The 20,893-nt window shown below is 36.2% G+C and overlaps 2 protein-coding genes across 6 annotated transcripts in view; both read left to right on the top strand.

Annotated features, from left to right (window-relative positions):
* LOC132863617 (caspase-3-like) overlaps window positions 1-406 on the top strand; it is a 2,584-nt gene extending 2,178 nt beyond the window's left edge. The window contains exon 4 of the mRNA XM_060896526.1: window positions 1-406. This exon is cut by the window's left edge and continues 293 nt beyond it. The gene's annotated coding sequence lies outside the window, so the exon portion shown is untranslated.
* Window positions 407-4,453: 4,047 nt separating this feature from the next.
* Window positions 4,454-20,696, top strand: carm1l (coactivator-associated arginine methyltransferase 1, like). 5 transcript variants are annotated; one of them, XM_060896464.1, is made up of 14 exons: window positions 4,454-4,726; window positions 8,660-8,785; window positions 9,179-9,285; window positions 12,074-12,154; window positions 12,238-12,348; window positions 13,053-13,230; window positions 14,232-14,322; window positions 16,085-16,166; window positions 16,266-16,351; window positions 16,426-16,515; window positions 16,602-16,739; window positions 17,066-17,155; window positions 18,152-18,268; window positions 20,346-20,696. In XM_060896464.1, the coding sequence occupies exons 1-13, from the start codon at window positions 4,573-4,575 to the stop codon at window positions 18,174-18,176; spliced, it is 1,359 nt and encodes a 452-aa protein (XP_060752447.1). In that variant the 5' UTR covers window positions 4,454-4,572; the 3' UTR covers window positions 18,177-18,268; window positions 20,346-20,696. The 5 variants fall into 5 exon arrangements, with proteins under 5 accessions (XP_060752447.1, XP_060752448.1, XP_060752446.1 ...); XM_060896463.1 differs by having other exon boundaries at window positions 4,455-4,726; window positions 12,071-12,154; XM_060896461.1 differs by having other exon boundaries at window positions 4,455-4,726; window positions 12,050-12,154; window positions 20,346-20,694.
* Window positions 20,697-20,893: the final 197 nt, after the last annotated feature.

Here is a 20,893-nt window from a genome sequence, read left to right as displayed (position 1 = left end):
ACCTAAGTTAACTTAAGTCACTTAACTTTAACTTAAGTGAGATAACTCTGACTTGTATTGATAAAGAAGACTTTATTAGGACATGTAATCTTATTCTGGTGCTATACAGTGGAAACATAACTATTTTATGTTGGTTACTTTGACTACAGGGAGATCATGTGGTGAATTATAGGGTGCAGCGTTAGAGAGCAGATTGATTTGTGTATTAAACCCTGTATGTATGGGCATAGGACTGGAGAGTATTTGCACATATTTAACAATGTTATAAATAATGACGATACTTGAACGAATACATGATTATGTGATATTTATGTACAAACATTACTTAAGAAAGTTTCAAGAACGTTTTGGGACAATTGTTGTTTTGGATTGTTCTGGATATAGAATAAACTGTCTGTCACTCTGAGTTGCTCAATCATATCCACAAAAGACATTCAATCATCTCACTTTCCCATTAACACAAATGTTCGTTTTATACTTGTCACCTGCTGATACAAGCTGTGAGTGTTGATATTAGTTTTACTGTTCAAACTGGTGCAATCCTGGGCCTCTATTCGAGTTTTGAGTCTTTACAACGACTCTAATAATATGAATCCATTCATGAAAATGATTCATTCAGACTTCTTAAATGATTCGTTCATTTGAATGGTTTGCCTAAATGTGGAGCCTGACCCTGCTGCCATCTGAGGTAGACAACAAACCAAGGTAAGTAATGTGAATATAACTAATTGTATTTCTTACTTTGTGTTGTTTTTTAATGTAATTTTTAATGTTAAGTGTTGCCATTACATGTACAGAAAATGAGTGAACTGAACATGGCTCACATACACATTGAATTTGTTCAACTCCTAACTGTGAGAAGTGAATCTCACTCATGCGTAAAAGATTCACTGATTTAAAATCTATTGTCATGATTGACTCAAGTCAAGAGTCAAGTCAAGGCACATGGATCAGTTTCAGCACACACAATCACAAAAAAAGACTTTCATAGATGTTAAAAACGCACATATTAACATATAATGTAAATATTCACCAATCAGCCATATTCACTACCGGTGTAATAGTGTGTAGGTTTGCCTTGTACCACCAAAACAGCTCTGAGGCATGGACTCCACAATGCCTCTGAAGGTGTGCTGTGGTATCTGGCACCAAGAGGTTAGCAGCAGATCCTGTAAGTTGTAAGATGGTCATCCATGGACTTTTTTGTTTGTCCCAGCACATCCTACAAATGCTTAATCTGATTGAGATGTTGAGAATTTGTCAACACCATGAATTCTTTGTCGTTCTTGGAGAGGCCACAGACATGATGGATTATTTACAATGTAGAGGTGTTTTTGGTCTACGTCAATGTTTAGATAGGAGGTACAGTGTGTGTCAAAGTAACATCCACATCAATGCCAGGAGCCAAGGCAGACCATGGCTCCAGGCATTACACTGCAATACACTGCCTTCACCAGTATTGCTTATAATCACTTCAAATCTGTTTGACCAAATTATTCACAAACTAAACAAATTACTAGTTTTCCTGTTCTAGTATCAATCAGGAGCTTGTATCAGGTTAATGAAACAATTTCAAAGCAGTATTATATGTCATATCAATGTCTAAGTGGGCACATAAGAGGATGGAAGCTGTACAACTGTATGACCAATTTGTCATTAAAACAAGACCAGTATCACTGCTCATTATGCTGTCTGGTTTTAGTTTTGTTCCAGCTACCAAGTTATACTGAGTTTTTGCTGACATTTTATACATTTCTTTCTGGAATCCAGACATATTTGTCTCATAACTTGGTGCCGTGACTCAGATCAACTATGTCGTATCAGTTAGACTGATTCTGTATGACGCATCTGAAGCAAAAAACAACCAATATTATATTAAAGATATAATATTTTATAGCTGGGTAAAACTATATCTTTAAAAAAAACAGAAGGTAAAGTCAGTGTAAGTGTGACAACTCAGTAAGATCTCATCTCATCCCTGGATGGGAAACCAGTGTAATTTAATAAAATAGCCAGTTTACCTAGTGGTAGGCTTTGGACAGCCCAGACAGACAGACAGGCAGACAGACAGACAGACTTAGGACTTATATCACCTTGTCTCTATAATTTTATTTGGTTTTATTTATTTTCCCTTGCTATACTTTCTTATTAACATGCTGTGTTTCCTCAAGTCAAGCAAATCTATTTACCAATCTGCTGTGTCAAAGAGCAGCTGAACACACAATGGGAAACTAACTGTGCCACTGATGTGTCTAATTCGATTAGCACAACAGGAACCTAGACAACTGCTACACGGAGCAAGTATTTACTAGATATGCGGAACAACTGCACGGTCTGTCTGTCTGAATTAAATCAAGTTTCAGAGGAAATAAATATATGTCAGAACATGTTTAGGGATAGTACAACAAGCAGATACTAAAGAAAAAAATGTGAAGACAAGTGGATGAATAAATAAACATGACATCCTTAATGCATGGTGTGTTATTTTGTACAGATTTGTCCTTACCCAAAAAAAAAAAAACAATCCTAAAAACAGGGTTGTATTTATTTTTTTTCTATTGTTCAGACAAGTATAGATTAGATTAGACAACTAGACAGCTGTGCAACACCTAGGATTTAAATTTAAGCTTATAAATATTGACTATTTTACTGAATATAGTGATAGAGAAGATAACTGAGAAACGAAAGCAGAAAATAATAAATATCTCCTCTAACACAGAGGAAAAATCTACAAAATTATGTCCAATGTATCTCACTGAATTATCCACTGAATTATGTATATACATACAGTATGTGTATAGCACTTTTTAGGAGCAAATGAGGAAATAGCAGACAGGACACTGCTACTAAACTGCCCCAAAAGTTTCCCTTTGTTTATTGCCCTACAAGACTGGATGTCCTTGATGAAGATCACCCAAACCTCACGTACAGCACATGCATTACATATACACGTTATCACACACGTTTGCACACACGCACACAAGAGTATATCACCTTCATCAGCATTTTCTCCTTATCAGACAGACAGGAGTTTATCTGTGTGCAGTTACAGCATTTGATTTATTCATCCGTTTATTTCCATATAAGACCAAGTCCTCATTTATAACAGAAATTAAACATATTGCACAAAGGTATAAAACATTGTTGGTATAATGCTTGTATAGGTTATACTTTATTATGTATGCTTTTTTTTTTTTTTTTTTACAGATAACCTTTAAGAATGCTTTTGACAAAGGAAGAATGTATGAAATCATTTTCATGGCTAGGAAATCAACCCAGGAGCTGTTGCAAGCTTGTGATGGTCATGCCATTACAAACATAACACCAGGCATGTTAACACAAGATTCTCAAGAGTGAAAGAGACTTAATTTTGTCTCATTTCGTATGGAGACTTTTGGAACGACCTGTATAATATTTTCACAAAATGTTCCTTGTTGCCTTTTTGTTGTTTTAGTATTGGCAGAAAACCAGGGTTGAAGTGTTATTTGCAATAGCACACAATAATAATAAAAAATTCTGATCATGAGAAAATGTTTAGATAAGCAGTATCTAAGAAATGTTAGACATTACACAATGGTTAATCTTTGAAACAAAAGTTCACCTGCTGCCTTTAAATCATGAGTAAAGTCAACACAAACATGAACATTGTTCCTACTCACAAATCTAACAAAGTTATGTCTAGGGTTTGTAAAACAGCACTCTGGCGACATCTACTGGTAAAGTTTGTGTTATTGCACAAAATAAAATGAAAAGTTACTTGCATATATTTTAATTGAAGGACAACCTGCAATGTGGTGAAGTATTGTTTCAGGCTTTCATTGGTATGATTATGGTTTAATGATTAATTTTAATGTAATTTCCGTATAAATAAGTTGAATAGACTTTGAGAACTGGTATATTTTTCTTTCTGATATGAATAACTGGTGCTAGGTACAAAGTCATGGTCATATATTTATATTTATAACTTATACTTTTGTTAACAATTAGAACTTACCTATACAGGTAGGTACAGGAAAAATATATACACAATATATAAATATAGTTCAATTATTAAGACCGTTGACAGAACAGTATGACTATTATGAATAAAGTGCAGATAGGTGCGATCTTAGTGCAATATATGCAATATGTTTGTAACTATGCTGTATATATAAATAAATAAATAGTGTCTAAGAGCAGTGCATATGTGCAATAGCTGCTAAGAACATAACAATATGAAACAGAACAGAAATGAAATATTAGTCATAAATATATGTAACAGATATGTACATTGTATATACAACAGAACCCATTGGATAATATACAGTGTATGTACTTATAATATTGAGATTCCTAAAGATACTCTATAGTATATACTTTGGCTTCATCCAGAGTCTTAGGGAGTTTCTAGTCACACCCATTGCTCTTGGACAGACCTCACCCTCTCCGCCTTCTCTCCTGACGCTGAACTTCCAATGAACTTCAAGGCATCCATTTCATTTCAGCTTGTCTCGGGCAACACGGCAGCAATTCAGTCTCTTAAACACAAAATCATGTAGGTGTCTGAACACATGTGTATTTAGCTTTTAAAAGATGGGCAGCAGCCTGGAGCAGAGCTGCTTCTGTGTCACTCTGTGTTTTCTGAAGGACATTGAGGATGACGCTGAGTCCAACCAGAGACAGGATCAGGATCTCACACTGAAGGTCAACAGAAAGACAGAGGACATCACTCTTACAGCAGAAGACGGTAAAGATGCATCCAGACTTTGCTGATATGCAGAAATGGTGGAATGCCGTGAATAATAATAATAATAATAATAATAATAATAATAATAATGCTTATAGTATATCAGTAATTCAAAATGTAAAACTTTAGGAATTTTAATTCCACTTCTGGCTAATTATTTTTTAGACAAAATTCTACATGGGTGTAATTAGTGACTAATACATGCATGGTCGGTTGATTGGCATCTCTGGAAAATTGTCCGTAGTGTGTGAGTGCGTGAGTGAATGAGAGTGTGTGTGCCCTGTGATGGGTTGGCACTCCGTCCAGGGTGTATCCTGCCTTGATGCCCGATGACGCCTGAGATAGGCACAGGCTCCCCGTGACCCGAGGTAGTTCGGATAAGCGGTAGAAGATGAATGAAAGAATGAATGAACTACAAAATAATAATACAAAGTATATGAAGAAGAAAAAGAAGTATTAAACAAAATATTTTTACAATATATTTGTTATGACTTTTAAAAACATTTACATATATGTTTACATTAGTTGTATTCAGCAATCTATAGCATACACTTCTCCATTCTTCCCCTGTTTATATGAATCTGAGGCCTGATGCTTAAAATGACCATAAACCCATAAACCATAAACTTCACTTAGTTTATTGCAATTTCTTGATCTTTGATTATATTGTTTCGTTCTCATTTGTATGCGAGAAAGCAACAAAGCAACATTTTCAGTTACAAGGAATACTTCATCTTCCACGTCTCTAGAATATAACCACAGCCAACAAGCGACCCACTTTCTCTTTACTGAAAAATTAACTAACACGTGTTTACTATAAACTAACTTATTATTGAAGTCTACAGTTACATTGCGCTAATAACAGAGAGCAATTCGAACAATTATATGGTTTTATTGAGCATTTGAGCATTATAGCTCTAAAAAAAACATGCAATGTGACGATGTGAAGAGAAAAGGAGATACTCTACAATGTAACTAAAGTAACTAACCTACAACGTCCATGTTGGTAACAATAAGTTCTTTGCTCTTACAAAAGGTCCAGTATCTAAAGAGATAAATAAGTAATTCATAATGTAATGTGAATGTATGTGAAAAACTGTTGCTTGATCAGGTAAGAATGAGGAGCACATAATTAAATTATACTTTCTGAACGCAACCAGAATGCACTGCTTTAATAAAGATGGGTTTGCCTTAAGAAAGGTTACAAAAGATTGACGATACCATTCTTCACAATTTTTATGCCAAGGGAAACGAATGTCACCCAGATGAGGATGGTTTTCTTATGAGTCTGGTTCCTCTCAAGGTTTCTTCCTCATATCCCCAAGTGCTATACAAATAAAATCTAATTGAATTGTTCATACAAATGTATGACAAATATATAATGAACATCTAGTTTCTGCACGGTTGCACAGGCTTGTGGAGCTTTGAATGACTGGAACCTTGGGTGTAAGATTTATAGAATCATTTTGTTATAGTCTATTTTCAAAAACAGACTGATTTATTATACATCTCAGCTCTTTTAATAGGGAGCTTTTCTTTACTTTGAAAAGAAGGTAAGAATTGTACTTGTCCTCATCACACCTTTGAAACCTTTAGTGCACTTTAAAATGTTAATATATACACAAAGTATAGGCAGAAGCCTGGATTTTTAATTTATGTTTTAATCACATTAACTCAGAGACCTTCACAGTTCCATGCAAAACATACACAACTAAGTAGAAAATATTTAGCTTTGATCCTTGTCACTAACCTACTGACAAGGCAATCGTTTGTCTTCTGTCGTTTGTAATTGCAAATACAAGTCATGTCAAGAGTGAAGCTTTTATTGTCTTTTTCGACTGAATATCTATCATTCAGACTCCTTGTGCTACATAAAATGCAGAGCTACATTAGCAGAGTACATTAACACAATTCTACATAAAGTGCATCTTATCTATTTTACAGTAATAGCACAGAGGGATAATATACTACATACATGGACATGAAGAGATGTGCCTGCTTCACTCACTGCTCTCTTTACTCAGCTGGCCCCATGTGTGTGTGTGTGTGTGTGTGTATGTATGTATGTGTGTACTGTATGTGTGTGGGCATGTCTTTATAGGACTTTCTAACAATTTTTACTTTGTGAGGACATTTGGTTTTACAAAATCTGCAGCTTACCCAAAAGGGTAGATTAAGGTGTAACATTAATTAGATCTGTGTGTGTGTGTGTGTGTGTGTGGTCCAGCTGCTGTGTGATGCTGACAGCTAGTGAGGATTTACGGCGCTGATGTGGAAGCTCAGAGGCCGCATGCTGGTTCTGCTCACCGAGCTCCAGTCTCGCGTGCACTGCTAGACTGTTTTCCTTTGCTACGGTACACTGATCTGCTCTTGGCGCACAGGATCAGATAGTGTGGCCATGTACAGCACATACCAAATCCCATACCAAGGATTAGTGTATAAATGATTACGCATCAGGTGGTCACAGCTGTCTCTCCTACACTCTTACCCAGCTAAAGCCCAGCTCTGTAACTTCAGCACTGATGTTGTGGCTTTAAAACTTGTTTGAGGAACATCTTCAGCGCTGTAGGATCACCTTGAAGGGTTTAATTTTTTTTCTATTCCAGTGAACTTTCATGGACTTGTCCAAGACTTGTCCTATATCCAATCTCAGAAAACTATATATAGGAGGTTGGAGGACTTAAACGTGTCCACACTGTCAATTTAGGAGACTTGTCTACATCTTCAGCTGAGAAATAATTCAATGGAGACTGTGGTCCTGTATGTAGTAAGACAAGAACAGACTTTTTGCTGCCTGCTTTAACACACCTCATTTTTCCAACATGCCACTTGTCCACAAGAGACTGGTGTCCAGAGACATATGTTGTTGTCGCTGTCCTTGCTGCCAGCTGCTCCCTGTTTGAGGTCGCCACAGCCGATCATCTGATCCACATACAGTATTTGATTTTGGTACAGGTTTTACCCTGGAAGCCCTTCCTGACACAACCCTCCCATTTTATCCTGGCTTGGGACTGGCACTGAGAGTTAACCTGTCAGTGCCTGGGTTGCTTTCCTGCTACAGAATCAAACCCATAAAAGCGGTGAGAGTGTTGGATGCTGTTACTGAGATGACATATACTATGTCCAAATTCATATACTACCATACCGAGTTCATTATTATGTACATTTCATAATTATTTACAGTTCCCAGGTCCTCGGTTTGATCCTGAGCTTGGACTGCTCTCTGTGTAGAGTTTGATGTGTCTATATGGATTTCTTCCAGTTTCTACTCGCATCTACAAAAAACATGCATGGAGCTGGATTGGCTAAGCTAAATTGCCCTTAGGAGTGAATGATTGCTCAGGGTGAAGTCCTTTCTTTTGCCCAGTGTTTCCAAAATAGGCTCCAGATCCATTTGACCAGGATACTGCAGGAGCAAATCTCATTCATTCATTCACTCATTTTCTACCGCTTATCAGAACTACCTCAGGTCACGGGGAGCCTGTGCCTATCTCAGGCATCATCGGGCATCAAGGCAGGATACACCATGGACGGAGTGCCAACCCATCGCAGGGCACACACACTCTCATTCACTCACACAATCACACACTACGGACAATTTTCCAGAGATGCCAATCAACCTACCATGCATGTCTTTGGACCGGGGAGGAAACCGGAGTACCTGGAGGAAACCCCCGAGGCACGGGGAGAACATTCATATTCCACACACACAAGGCGGAGGCAAATCTCATTATTACCTAAAATTTCTAATAGTTAAATTCATCTTTGATAGACTCCAGTCAGCATGAGTTATGCTTCACTATACTAATAATTTAGATATTAGGTAGTCGTAACTGATCACTGATTTAGGCTCCACTAGCCTGAAAAGTCCTGGCTTAGATGTTACAAATGTCTGTTGATTTGATGTTGGATTTTCTCTATGATTTCTTTCAGGAGATGGAGCCTGTGTCATTAAGTTCTCCATCACGAGAGAGACGGAGAGTTGTCGAGTGGGAACTCAGGGCTTCCTTGTAACAGAGGGTTGTGTGAGCATCCTACTACGGTTCAAAACGCAGACAGGTGAACGTTTTAATAAATTGTTTTATATCTTGAAGTGCAAGATCAAAACAGGAATCTTTCATTTCGTACCTTGCTGGTGCACATAAAATGAGTTGGAAATATTGGGCATTTGTGTTTGACTTAACTGGCTTTAAAAATAAGCCTTATGCATCTCTTCATAATCACTAGAGCAATGATGTCTATTTCAGCTCAAAAAGTTCCTGTTTAAAGTTCTACATCTCAACACTCTTCATACTCAGTCGTTTCACTTTGAACCTGAGGGCTGAACTGTGCTTTAACATGCCTGAGAAATCGTACACCATCCTGGTGTTTGGCGTGTATTCCGAATACATTACTCATCATGCTGTAGAAATGTGATATCCTCATCTTATTCAAACATCATTTATCCGACAGAATTTCAGACTTTCCACAGAATGATAAGGGCATGGATCGACAGCGGCAGAGAGCTGTCAGCGTTCGATCAGAGGACAGAGAGCTCATCAGCCCTCCAGTACTTCCAGGTAATATCCAACAGTGTGTAAAATCACTACACAACAAGCAAGGGTTCAAATACTTTTTAAAGAATATTGTTTTGAGAAAAAAATTATTTTCCATTTTCCTTAAATGTAGCTGGTCAACCAGGAAATGAGTTTTAGACCAGAGCTACTCGGCTAAATTTAGCTATTAAATAACGTTTTTTGAATTTTTTGAGTTTTTGTTTACTCTTATCTAAAAACAAGATCGATTCGTGTTAAGAAATTATAGCAACAATAATTATATGCTAATGATATAGAAATGATCTGATCATAGTTATGTACATATATACAGGGAGTGCAGAATTATTAGGGAAGTTGTATTTTTGAGGATTAATTTTATTATTGAACAACAACCATGTTCTCAATGAACCCAAAAAACTCATTAATAGCAAAGCTGAATATTTTTGGAAGTAGTTTTTAGTTTGTTTGTAGTTTTAGCTATTTTAGGAGGATATCTGTGTGTGCAGGTGACTATTACTGTGCATAATTATTAGGCAACTTAACAAAAAACAAATATATACCCATTTCAATTATTTATTTTCACCAGTGAAACCAATATTACATCTCAACATTCACTAATATACATTTCTGACATTCAAAAACAAAACAAAAACAAATCAGTGACCAATATAGCCACCTTTCTTTGCAAGGACACTCAAAAGCCTGCCATCCATGGATTCTGTCAGTGTTTTGATCTGTTCACCGTCAACATTGCGTGCAGCAGCAACCACAGCCTCCCAGACACTCTTCAGAGAGGTGTACTGTTTTCCCTCCTTGTAAATCTCACATTTGATGATGGACCACAGGTTCTCTATGGGGTTCAGATCAGGTGAACAAGGAGGCCATGTCATTAGTTTTTCTTCTTTTAGACCCTTTCTTGCCAGCCACGCTGTGGAGTACTTGGACGCGTGTGATGGAGCATTGTCCTGCATGAAAATCATGTTTTTCTTGAAGGATGCAGACTTCTTCCTGTACCACTGCTTGAAGAAGGTGTCTTCCAGAAACTGGCAGTAGGACTGGGAGTTGAGCTTGACCCCATCCTCAACCCGAAAAGGCCCCACAAGCTCATCTTTGATGATACCAGCCCAAACCAGTACTCCACCTCCACCTTGCTGGCGTCTCAGTCGGACTGGAGCTCTCTGCCCTTTACCGATCCAGCCACGAGCCCATCCATCTGGCCCATCAAGACTCACTCTCATTTCATCAGTCCATAAAACCTTAGAAAAATCAGTCTTCAGATATTTCTTGGCCCAGTCTTGACGTTTCAGCTTGTGTGTCTTGTTCAGTGGTGGTCGTTTTTCAGCCTTTCTTACCTTGGCCATGTCTCTGAGTATTGCACACCTTGTGCTTTTGGGCACTCCAGTGATGTTGCAGCTCTGAAATATGGCAAAACTGGTGGCAAGTGGCATCTTGGCAGCTGCACGCTTGACTTTTCTCAGTTCATGGGCAGTTATTTTGCGCCTTGGTTTTTCCACACGCTTCTTGCGACCCTGTTGACTATTTTGAATGAAACGCTTGATTGTTCGATGATCACGCTTCAGAAGCTTGGCAATTTTAAGAGTGCTGCATCCCTCTGCAAGATATCTCACTATTTTTGACTTTTCGGAGCCTGTCAAGTCCTTCTTTTGACCCATTTTGCCAAAGGAAAGGAAGTTGCCTAATAATTATGCACACCTGATATAGGGTGTAGATGTCATTAGACCACACCCCTTCTCATTACAGAGATGCACATCACCTAATATGCTTAATTGGTTGTAGGCTTTCGAGCCTATACAGCTTGGAGTAAGACAACATGCATAAAGAGGATAATGTGGTCAAAATACTCATTTGCCTAATAATTCTGCACTCCCTGTACATATATATCATTTCTAGCTTATTGTTTGTAAATCAAATTACCACATGGAGCAATACCAAAGATGGCCATTACAGCTGTTTTCAAGATGGCCGCTTTAACTGTTTGGTAGCTTAACAGCACCCTTTTGTCCATTATTCTAAAGTTTAACAAAGTTATATAACATCAGGAAACACATCTGAAGTCTGTTTGAAACGCCAAGCAAGGATTGAAGCCTATGTAAAGAGTGATGATTTTATCCTGGCGTTTCTATGAACTTATTTATTTTTCAGCAATTAGTCTCAGGGCTTCAGTGCAAAACCTAAGGAGCTAACTTTTTAAAATTTAACCTTATTTTTTTGTTCAAGTAAATGTACAAAGACACAAACAAACAAAGACACAAATATTTCTCAAAGTATGAAAGAAACAGTAAAAAAAAAAAAAAAGAATCAATTTGAGAAAAAAATCTAAACACAGATTTCGGGTATTAACAGTAACTTAGCAGAGCAAGAACGTGGACAAAAGTTAAGTATTGCTAACCAATGACAAATACCGTATGACCCGAATATCTCAAACATTAGCTAGCATCACAAGTATGGACTAAAATTCAATGGGAAAGTTGTAGAAAAATAATCAACATCAAGGTGGCATAAGTGATGTGAAGCTTTATGTTTCTATTACCACCCAGAAGGTGACTTATCACAACAATTTGTCAATGATTTTTATGCTTTTAAAAGTATTAAATAATGACATATCATACTTTAATAAATCGATTATATTAACAGGCAAAAGGGGAAAATTGTGAAAATAAATTTTTTTGGCTTTAAAGTCTTTACTTTGTAACACAAATATAAAATAGACAATATAATAAAAAATAAAAAAACATAAAAGAATTCAATCTCTATTTACCTTTTGCAGTTTTATGGCTGTCTTTCACAGCAGCAAAACATGCTTCAGGATTTCCTGAGAACAGCCACGTACCAAAAAGCCATTTTAGTGAACGACATTGACTTCAGAGATAAGGTTAGTAAAGAATTTCTGATCATTGTGACTTTTTATAATTTGTTTAGGTTCATCATTTTTCATCATTGTCTTTCTTTATACAGGTGGTGCTTGATGTTGGCTGTGGAACAGGGATTTTGTCCTTTTTTGCCATCCAGGCTGGAGCTAGGAAAGTGTATGCAGTGGAGGCCAGTTCTGTAGCCAAACACGCGGAAGTACTTATCACTTCACTGGATTTGTCTCACTGATTTCATTCTCTCTGATGAGTGTTCTTGGCAAACTGGGTCATGATCACACACTATAACTCACTCAGTACTGTGAAAATAACTTGTCACACAGTTCCATTTGAGGTCAAGGTGATAGATCTGAGGAAATATCTAACAAGGCTCACGAGTACAGGGCTTATAAGGCTGATCTGAAAGCATGGCATTCTGAGTACTTAATGGCTTATGGACAGATCTGGCATTTGGTGTGTGATGAAAAGGGCTACGAGGACAAAATGAAAGGAAGCATACTTTCATGCATGGGAGGATGCTTGCTTGACAGTCAGGCATAGTTTACACTCAATTTTTGCTTAATTTTCATCGGTAACGGTTTTAAAATACAACCAGATGTGTTTCGTACCATTTCCAGTGCACTACTAGAAAACCTGCCAAGTACAGCTTCTAGGTTTAATTTTCATCTTTGTTTAGAAATTGCAATAAAGGCACGTCATGCTATCTTGGCTTCCTGGGTGATTATTATCAGCATGGTTTACATTTTTGCCCGTGTTGCTGCATGCACCCTAAATGGTCTGTGATTTTGTGTGTGTATTTTGTTGGAGGAAAAATGTAAAAAATTAGTTGATTAAACAGAAACTTATGCCAGCTAATAATGTAGATGACAACTAACTGAGACATGTCTACTGTATATCTCTCAGGTACTAGTGAGGAGTAATGGAATGGCAGACAGGATCACGGTGCTTGCTGGAAAGATTGAGGAGGTGTCCTGCATTGAGAAAGTGGACGTCATAATCTCAGAACCCATCGGCTATATGCTTCTCAATGAGAGGATGCTGGAGAGTTATTTACACTCCAAAAAATGGTTGAAGCCTAAAGGTTTGTGGAGGTGTAGGATAACCGACAACGGAATGAGTAACCTTTATTGAATGGGTTTCAGCCAAACTCATCAATTAATAACGATAATTCCTGTTTATTTCACAATACATTTGTACACTCACTTCCCACTTTAAACATGCATTAAATTAAATCCGATCAGCCATTCATGTGATATGCATAATGCAGATACAGGTTAAGAGCTTTATCAGGAAGAATGCGATTTTACATTTACACATATGACAGACGCTTTTATCCAGAATGACTTACATTTTTATATAATTTTAGACAACTGAGCAGTTGAGGGCTTTGCACAGGGGCCTAATGGTTGCAGCTTGGTGGACCTGGGATTCAAACTCCAACACATTTACCACTAAGATATCACATCCCCAATATTATAGTGTATTGCAGATGCCCTTATCCAGAGCAACTTACATTTAATCTCATTTTATACAGCTGAGCACTAAGGTATAAGAGCCTTGCACTAACACTTAGTAGGGGTAGTTGGTGGACCTGGTCTACCATGTCTCTGTTTTCACTGTGGCATCTTTTCTGGTGACAGACTGGCTGTTTAGGGTATTTCAGTCTAGGTGTGAAAATAAAGCATCCTGTGAGCATCAGTTCTGAAGGATGAAACTGCTGTTGAGAGAGGTTAGAGGAGAATAGCCAGACTGGTTTGAGATGACAGGAAGGCTACAGTAACTAATATAACCACTCTTTACAACCAATGTGAGCAGAAAAGCATCCCAGAATGCACAACACTAAAGCAGCATAAGTTCACACAACACTCCTGTCATGCAGGAAGAGGCATCTGAGTGTACAGTGAGTGCAGGCTCACGGAAACTGTACGGTTGCAGTTGCTAATAGAAAAAAAAACATGATCTGTTCTTTAAAATGTCTGCTGCTGCATGACTGGCTAATTGGATAATTGTATGAATTAGCAGATTTACAGAAATGTATATCACCGTCACTGGTTGAACCGAATATTTCTTTTTTATGGTAAGGTATGATGTTCCCCACCTTCAGTGACATCCACCTGGCCCCATTTACAGATGAGCAGCTTTACTTGGAGCACCACACACGCTCCAACTTCTGGTAACTTATCGCAACATCACACCATTTGTAGTCTTTATAGTCTTCAGAGGATAACCTGAGCTGGGAAAGTGCAAATATTTTTATACAAGCCATACTGGCCTACAATTCATGTTAACATACATTTATATGAAGTTTTATAAAATGGTTTAATGTGGTATACACCATTTTTGTGTATCTGTAAACAGAAAATACTTTCCTAGTTGCTAGTAATGATTCTTTAGTTCATTAATACAAAAGCCTGCTCTTGGAAATCTTTTAGGTGACCTGGTTGGGATCATATTCTTACTAATACTCATACGTTCCTCTCGTCCATGGATGATGGGTTGAGGAGAAATACCAGTGTTTTAACAGACCATACCTGACCCCTCCTCGACCCTCACAGTTCTTCTTACCATGTCTCCATGCTTCCCTCTGAATGTTTATAGTCTCCACCATAGTTTATTTGATGCCTCCCAAGGGCCTGGAGTTGGCCGTCACAGAGAAACGGCAGTCGGCCCACCACCCACAGCTAAGGTTTTGCTCATATGGTACTGTGACCTGTAACAAGCCTTCTTCCTGCTGCTGTATGCTTCAGCGCACTCCAATCCTGACTCATTGCAAAGAGACAGGGTGTCCAGCATCTCTATTTCTCTCTGCTCCAATTATGGAGTTAACCAAGCAAATTGCTGAGAAGGTGTTGACCCTGATTTTACCTGTAATCAGATATTAGGTGAATCTGCCCAAGCAAGCCACTGTCTCAACTTTGTGGAAACTTGCAAGTAAAATTGATATTAATAAAGCTTAAACTAAATCTATCATATATAAACCAAAACATGTAGAAAAAGATTGTGCTTTTTTTTTTTAATAGAAATTTTATACAAAATTTTTCAAACTTAAAAAAGTAAATAATTTTTGTTTATTTCAAGACAATACGTATTTTCCAATAGAACGAGAATATCTCAAGCTTAAAATGAGAAAAAAATGATCCTATTTCTTAAAATAGGTCTAATATACGGTACATGCTTTATATCTCTGTCTCATGATATCTCTATGAATGAAGAAAGTATGAATATTAGATAACGTTAAAGGGTTAGCAGGAAAGCTCACAGTAGTTCAGGTTCATAAGCTGGAATATACTATATACATTTTTTTATTCCCATACCTACTAACCACACATGATGGTTCTTTCTCTATCTTCATGTCCATTTTTTTCTCTAAAACACTGAGGAGTATTTTATCAGCAATCCTGAAAAAGAGACTCTAAATGATTAAGACGATTGTTCAACCTCTGTGAATCGGATTTATAAAGAAGTCTGACATGTTTAATAATTATGACTTAAGTCTGTTTCTCATCAGAGGTTTCCTTTGCTTCACTGAGTCTTTAGCTTTGTATAAAATTGACCATGTCTGGATGTGAAACACGGGATGAAAGACAAGTCATCAGATCATATTATTATTTTTTCCATTGCTTGAAGCTCTGGGTTTTTATGTTTCTTAACCAATTTGTACGTCTTTCATCTCTCGTTCTTTTCTGTCGATTTCCAGCTTCACAATGTACAGCTTTTGAATTTAAGCTACAGAGATACTGGCTTTAATTGCTGGTTATTTTAATAACATAATGTTGTGATGTTTTGCAACTAGCAGTCTGTCTGTCAGTTTTGATAAGCTTAGACCTTGTGACTGCAGTTTCTCTTTGCACTTTTCTCTTTTTCTCCAAGGTTACTTTGATATGGACATTATGTATTCATTATGCTGATAAACACTGAAATAAATGTCTTTGCAGGCTCCAGAGCTCTTTCTATGGTGTAAACCTGAGTGGCCTCCATCCTGCAGCCATGGATGAGTTCTTCAGACAACCAATTGTGGTTTGTATCCACATTTACTATCCACGTTCCACTTAAATATTTGTCTTTAAAATGTTTGTTCATCAAAATGATTTTAATGAATGGTTCTGTCTTTTCCAGGATACATTTGATACTCATATTCTGATGGCAAGGTCTGTAAAACACAGCATTAACTTCATGGAAGCAAAAGAAGAGGACTTGCACAGGTATAGAATTATATAATCATTTCTAAAGTGTACTTACAAATAAAATAGTAATTGGTGGCTCTTTGGTTCGTCAGGATGGAAATTCCCTTTGTTTTCAAACTCATGCAGTCAGGACTGATTCATGGACTTGCGTTCTGGTTTGATGTGGCGTTTGTCGGCTCAAGGTGAGAATTGATGTGAACTGATTATGCTCTCAGGTATACAGTCAGAGTCAAATCTAATGAACTGGTCATTATGCTGTACTCCAAAGGACAACAGTGTGGCTGTCCACTGCGCCGCATGAGCCACTGTCTCACTGGTACCAGGTCCGATGTCTCCTACAGACACCTCTGTTTGCCAAAACAGGCCAGACGCTATCTGGACAGGTTCTATTAATTGCCAATAAGAGGTATTATATGCTAAATGTGCAATATACTGTACATATCAATATTAATATACATTTTAATAATCAAGGAAATACATTCATTAGCAAACTTTTGTATATTTTATAATGCTGTTTACCGTCTCTTTAACCTTTTTTAATTTAAGTGTTATGTTTGAATTGTTGCTCTCTAAGAGTTGCCACAAAATTAATTTTTTATTTCACTATATACAAGGACCATAAAGTAGCTTACCTTACCTTACCTTAGAGATACAATGGTTTTACTAACCACCTGTGATGTTTTTCTTTGATCCTTTTGAAACTCACAATTTTCCATCTTTCTTATTTGACAGGCAGAGCTATGACATTCATATCACAGCTGTAATTGATGAATCTGGCTTTAAATCTGGCAACACATTGGACCTTAAAAACCCCTTCTTTCGGTAGGCATCACACTAACTCTTCATATCACAAGCACGGGCTCTGGTTGGTTCAGAATGACTAATTTTCTATTCCTACATAAAACAGATACCACAAAACATGCTTTTTAATCTTTCAATACTTTTAAGTTTTAAAATTTTCTTTTAGTACTTTTAGTTTAGTTTAGTTATTATTAATATTATTATTTTATTGTTTTATTATAGGATCCCCAAGCATATTGTTTTCTCCTTCTAATAATTATATAAATTAAATATTAGATATATTGGGTATTAATTGAAATAAAATTCCATTTATGGTTGTTTTCTAAGATCTAAGTCAGTAGAGTAGGTTTGCCAAATTTTTCATAGAACTTGAGAGAAATTTATTTATTTATCTATTTATTTATTTGTTTGTTTGTTTGTTTGTTTATTATTGTTATTTTTATTTTTATTAATACTTGCTTTTAATAATATTATTAATAGTAACAACAACAACAACAACAATAATAATAATAATAAAAACACATTTTCTGGCTTTTGTGAAAAACTGATCAAAAGGTGGCATTAATCATATATTATATCTTTTAAATTCTAAATTAATTTTTTTTATGTTAGTCCTACAAGAGAATGTTTTCTGGGTTTTCAGGGTAGTTTAGAAAGTGTGTATTTACTACACATGAAACTCATAACACTAAACTAACTTAACACTGTTACTAAACAAACAGAAAATCTACTTTTTAAAAGTTCAACCTGAAATGTCCTAATGATGTGTAGGAATGCTGACTAACACTTACCTTTACTGCTATCTAGTGGTGGCATCTTGTGATTTTTGCCTTGAGAAGCCCCACACAGTTTTATTTTCTGATAAACAACAGTGTCATTATTTCATTATGAAAATTAGTTACTAAAGTATTACCCATGGATTACATACTTATCAAAGTTATAAATCTATTTCTCAGAAGTATGCAACGGCAAACAGTTCTGTTCATTACATACGTGTGTATGTGTGTGCCTGTTTAGGATGCCAGGGTGGCTGCAGATGTAAAGAGCCCACAGCAGTAAAGAGCATTAAGTGAGGATTGGCAGAGTAGTCAGTGCCACAGTGGCTGGAAAAGCATCATCCGTGGAGTAGGCTGGGTAAAGTAAAGTCACATGAAGCTGCAGTGGTAGTTATTAAAAAAATAACAAAAACTAAAATATTTACATGATATTATAATTTACTATAATCATTTACAATGATCAATACATACACTAATATAATAAAACTATAATAATTTACATAATTTTTTACAATAATAATTTGTTATTACTACTTTAGTTCTTAAAACTGAAAATTCTCCAGAACTGAACATATTACTTATATGATTTTATATGCATTATTATTATTATTAATATTATTATTAGACCAAAGAATTCTAAACGCTTCTTCTCCAGGAGTTTTTAAGCTTCATGCTTCAAGCTAATTTAGTGACTTTTCTGATAGTTTTCCTGTTATGAGAGCACGAAGTGGCAAAAATTTCCATTGATTGCCATTGAAGAGCTAGAGCCCTTAAACTGTTCTACATTCAAAGTCAGAACAGTCCTCCAGCTTCTTATGTCTTATCAAGCTGATTGAACAGTTTTCCTGTACTGCATGTTCAAACATCCCAAAAAATCTCATTCACTTACACTGACGGAATGTTCAGAGCCTGATTCGGGAATGTTCATGATTCAAACTCCAGCTGTCAAATCTTACACACAAAGCCCCTCTTCTCTCCCTCAGTGAAGCTGTAACAGAGCCTTTCTATTCATAAATGCCAAACATTCTCTATCTATCTGTCTATCAATCTACCAGTAATGTGCACACACTCTTTCTCCTTTCATATTTCATCATTCTCTCACTCTTTTAGGCTTTCTACATTTCTATATTTCAGGATTTCTATTCAACCTTCTTCCATCCAGGAAGATATACAGGAACATCCAGATCAGAACCAGCAGGTTCAGAGCCAGTTTTTTCCCCACAACCATAAACTTACTGAACTCTACACTTAACCGTTAGGACCCTGATGTCTCACTAATACTAATACTTCACTGTAATCACGTTGTATTTCCTGTCTCCACCCTGTACATTTACAGCTTTTTCTACCAATTATAATTGTATATAACTATAAATTCATTGCTTACCCTAGTTTACATCCGTTTATGAATATTATCTGTACATACACTGCATATTTCTTAGGTACTCTTGTACAGTACATACAAGGCACAGATTTGCACAATATACACATATTGGACAACTGGTACATATTCCTATTTTGCACATACACTTATACACGTACAACCTGCCATGATTGTTTTTATTATTGTTGTACATATACTGACATATTTATCTGCACTTGTTCCATTGCACATTTTATTTCACATTTATTTGCACTTCTGGTAGATGCTAAATGCCATTTATTTCGTCGCCATTTATTTTGTTGTACTATGTAATGACAGTAAAGTTGTATCCATCTAAAAATGGATCTATAACACCCTCTCCATCTATTTACCCGTGTCTTTCTCTCACTCCATCTGACTTCTTGCTTGTACCACACTAACTTTCATTTACCAATAGCTGTTTAATTTTCTGTCTGTCTTTCTTTCCTTCAAAATGTATTCATGTTTATGAAACAGTTACAAACTTTCAGACTGGTTTTCTCAAGCCAGCATCAAAATTTGTCCTAACAGATTTTACCTATCAATGTATAATGTTTTAACATTAAAGTATTTAAAGACAAGCAAAAAGTAAATAAAAAATCACATTGACTCCAGTGCCACTGAAAGACCCCCCTTTCCTGTACTTGTAAATTTTATAATTAATTCTACAAAAACATTAAAGAGTACAAATGTAAAGAATTAGAAATGAGTTATTGATAATAATCATTATCTATATTAAATTTCTTTGTCTTTTTTGTGGTAAAAGTCACTTGTGGCATTTAAATGTGAGACGACTTATTGCCTCTTTACAATTCAGACACTGACATCTGATGGGTTTTAAAGGTTAAAGAGTCCAATCAAATGCCTGAGGAGTTGAGATTCTGCCTTAAAGACTCTAACCCTTTCAAGTAGTTATGTTCTGAACAATTTTATATGTAATGCACTGAAGGTCTGTTATCTTGTTAAAATGACTCTCTCTCTCTCTCTCTCTCTCTCTCTCTCTCTCTCTCTCTCTCTCTCTCTCTCTCTCTCTCAGGTATGCTTAATTCACCATTTGTTGCTGGGATTTCCAATCTGCTCTGAAATCCACATGTAATCATATAAGTGTTACCTTAATTTGTGCTAAAAGTTTAAAATGTGCAAAAGTTTAAAATGTGCAACATTTCTATTCACATCCATCTAATAATAATTCATATTACATAACTGTAAAAACCTTTATAAAGTTCATGAATAAGTGTATATAATCCTTCCTTGCTATCATCATTCTAACTAAGGATTTTAGATTTTAGACTGATTTGTCTTACATTGAAAATATTTCCCACAATGTTTTATTAGAAATAACTTTTTCTCAATTTATTACTACAAACTGTGTGACTGTATGCATCGACTCCCTTTTTACTTTGTAATGCTGATTTTTCAAATAAAACATAAATGAAAAAATGTGTAAACTCTTTCTTAATCATCCCAACTACAGGTAACATGGCTGTTTGTGTGTATATGTGTATATATATATATATATATATATATATATATATATATATATATAGCATATATATATAAGACAAAATAAAGCTGGAACATATG

The sequence above is a fragment of the Tachysurus vachellii genome, chromosome 20, assembly GCF_030014155.1.
Source record: "Tachysurus vachellii isolate PV-2020 chromosome 20, HZAU_Pvac_v1, whole genome shotgun sequence".
In the NCBI taxonomy this organism is placed as follows: Eukaryota; Metazoa; Chordata; class Actinopteri; order Siluriformes; family Bagridae; genus Tachysurus; species Tachysurus vachellii.
The sequence above is the reverse complement of the archived record's forward strand: the minus strand, read 5'-3'. Positions and strand labels throughout refer to the sequence as shown.

What these genes read in the sequence shown, in the direction of transcription:
- carm1l (XM_060896461.1), top strand. Translation starts at nt 4,573, where the DNA reads ATGGGCAGCAGCCTGGAGCAGAGCTGCTTCTGTGTCACTCTGTGTTTT. An exon ending in CACTCTTACAGCAGAAGACG is followed by an intron (nt 4,727 to 8,659) that starts GTAAAGATGCAT and finishes GATTTCTTTCAG; the next exon opens with GAGATGGAGCCTGTGTCATT. An exon ending in ACATTGACTTCAGAGATAAG is followed by an intron (nt 12,155 to 12,237) that starts GTTAGTAAAGAA and finishes TTCTTTATACAG; the next exon opens with GTGGTGCTTGATGTTGGCTG.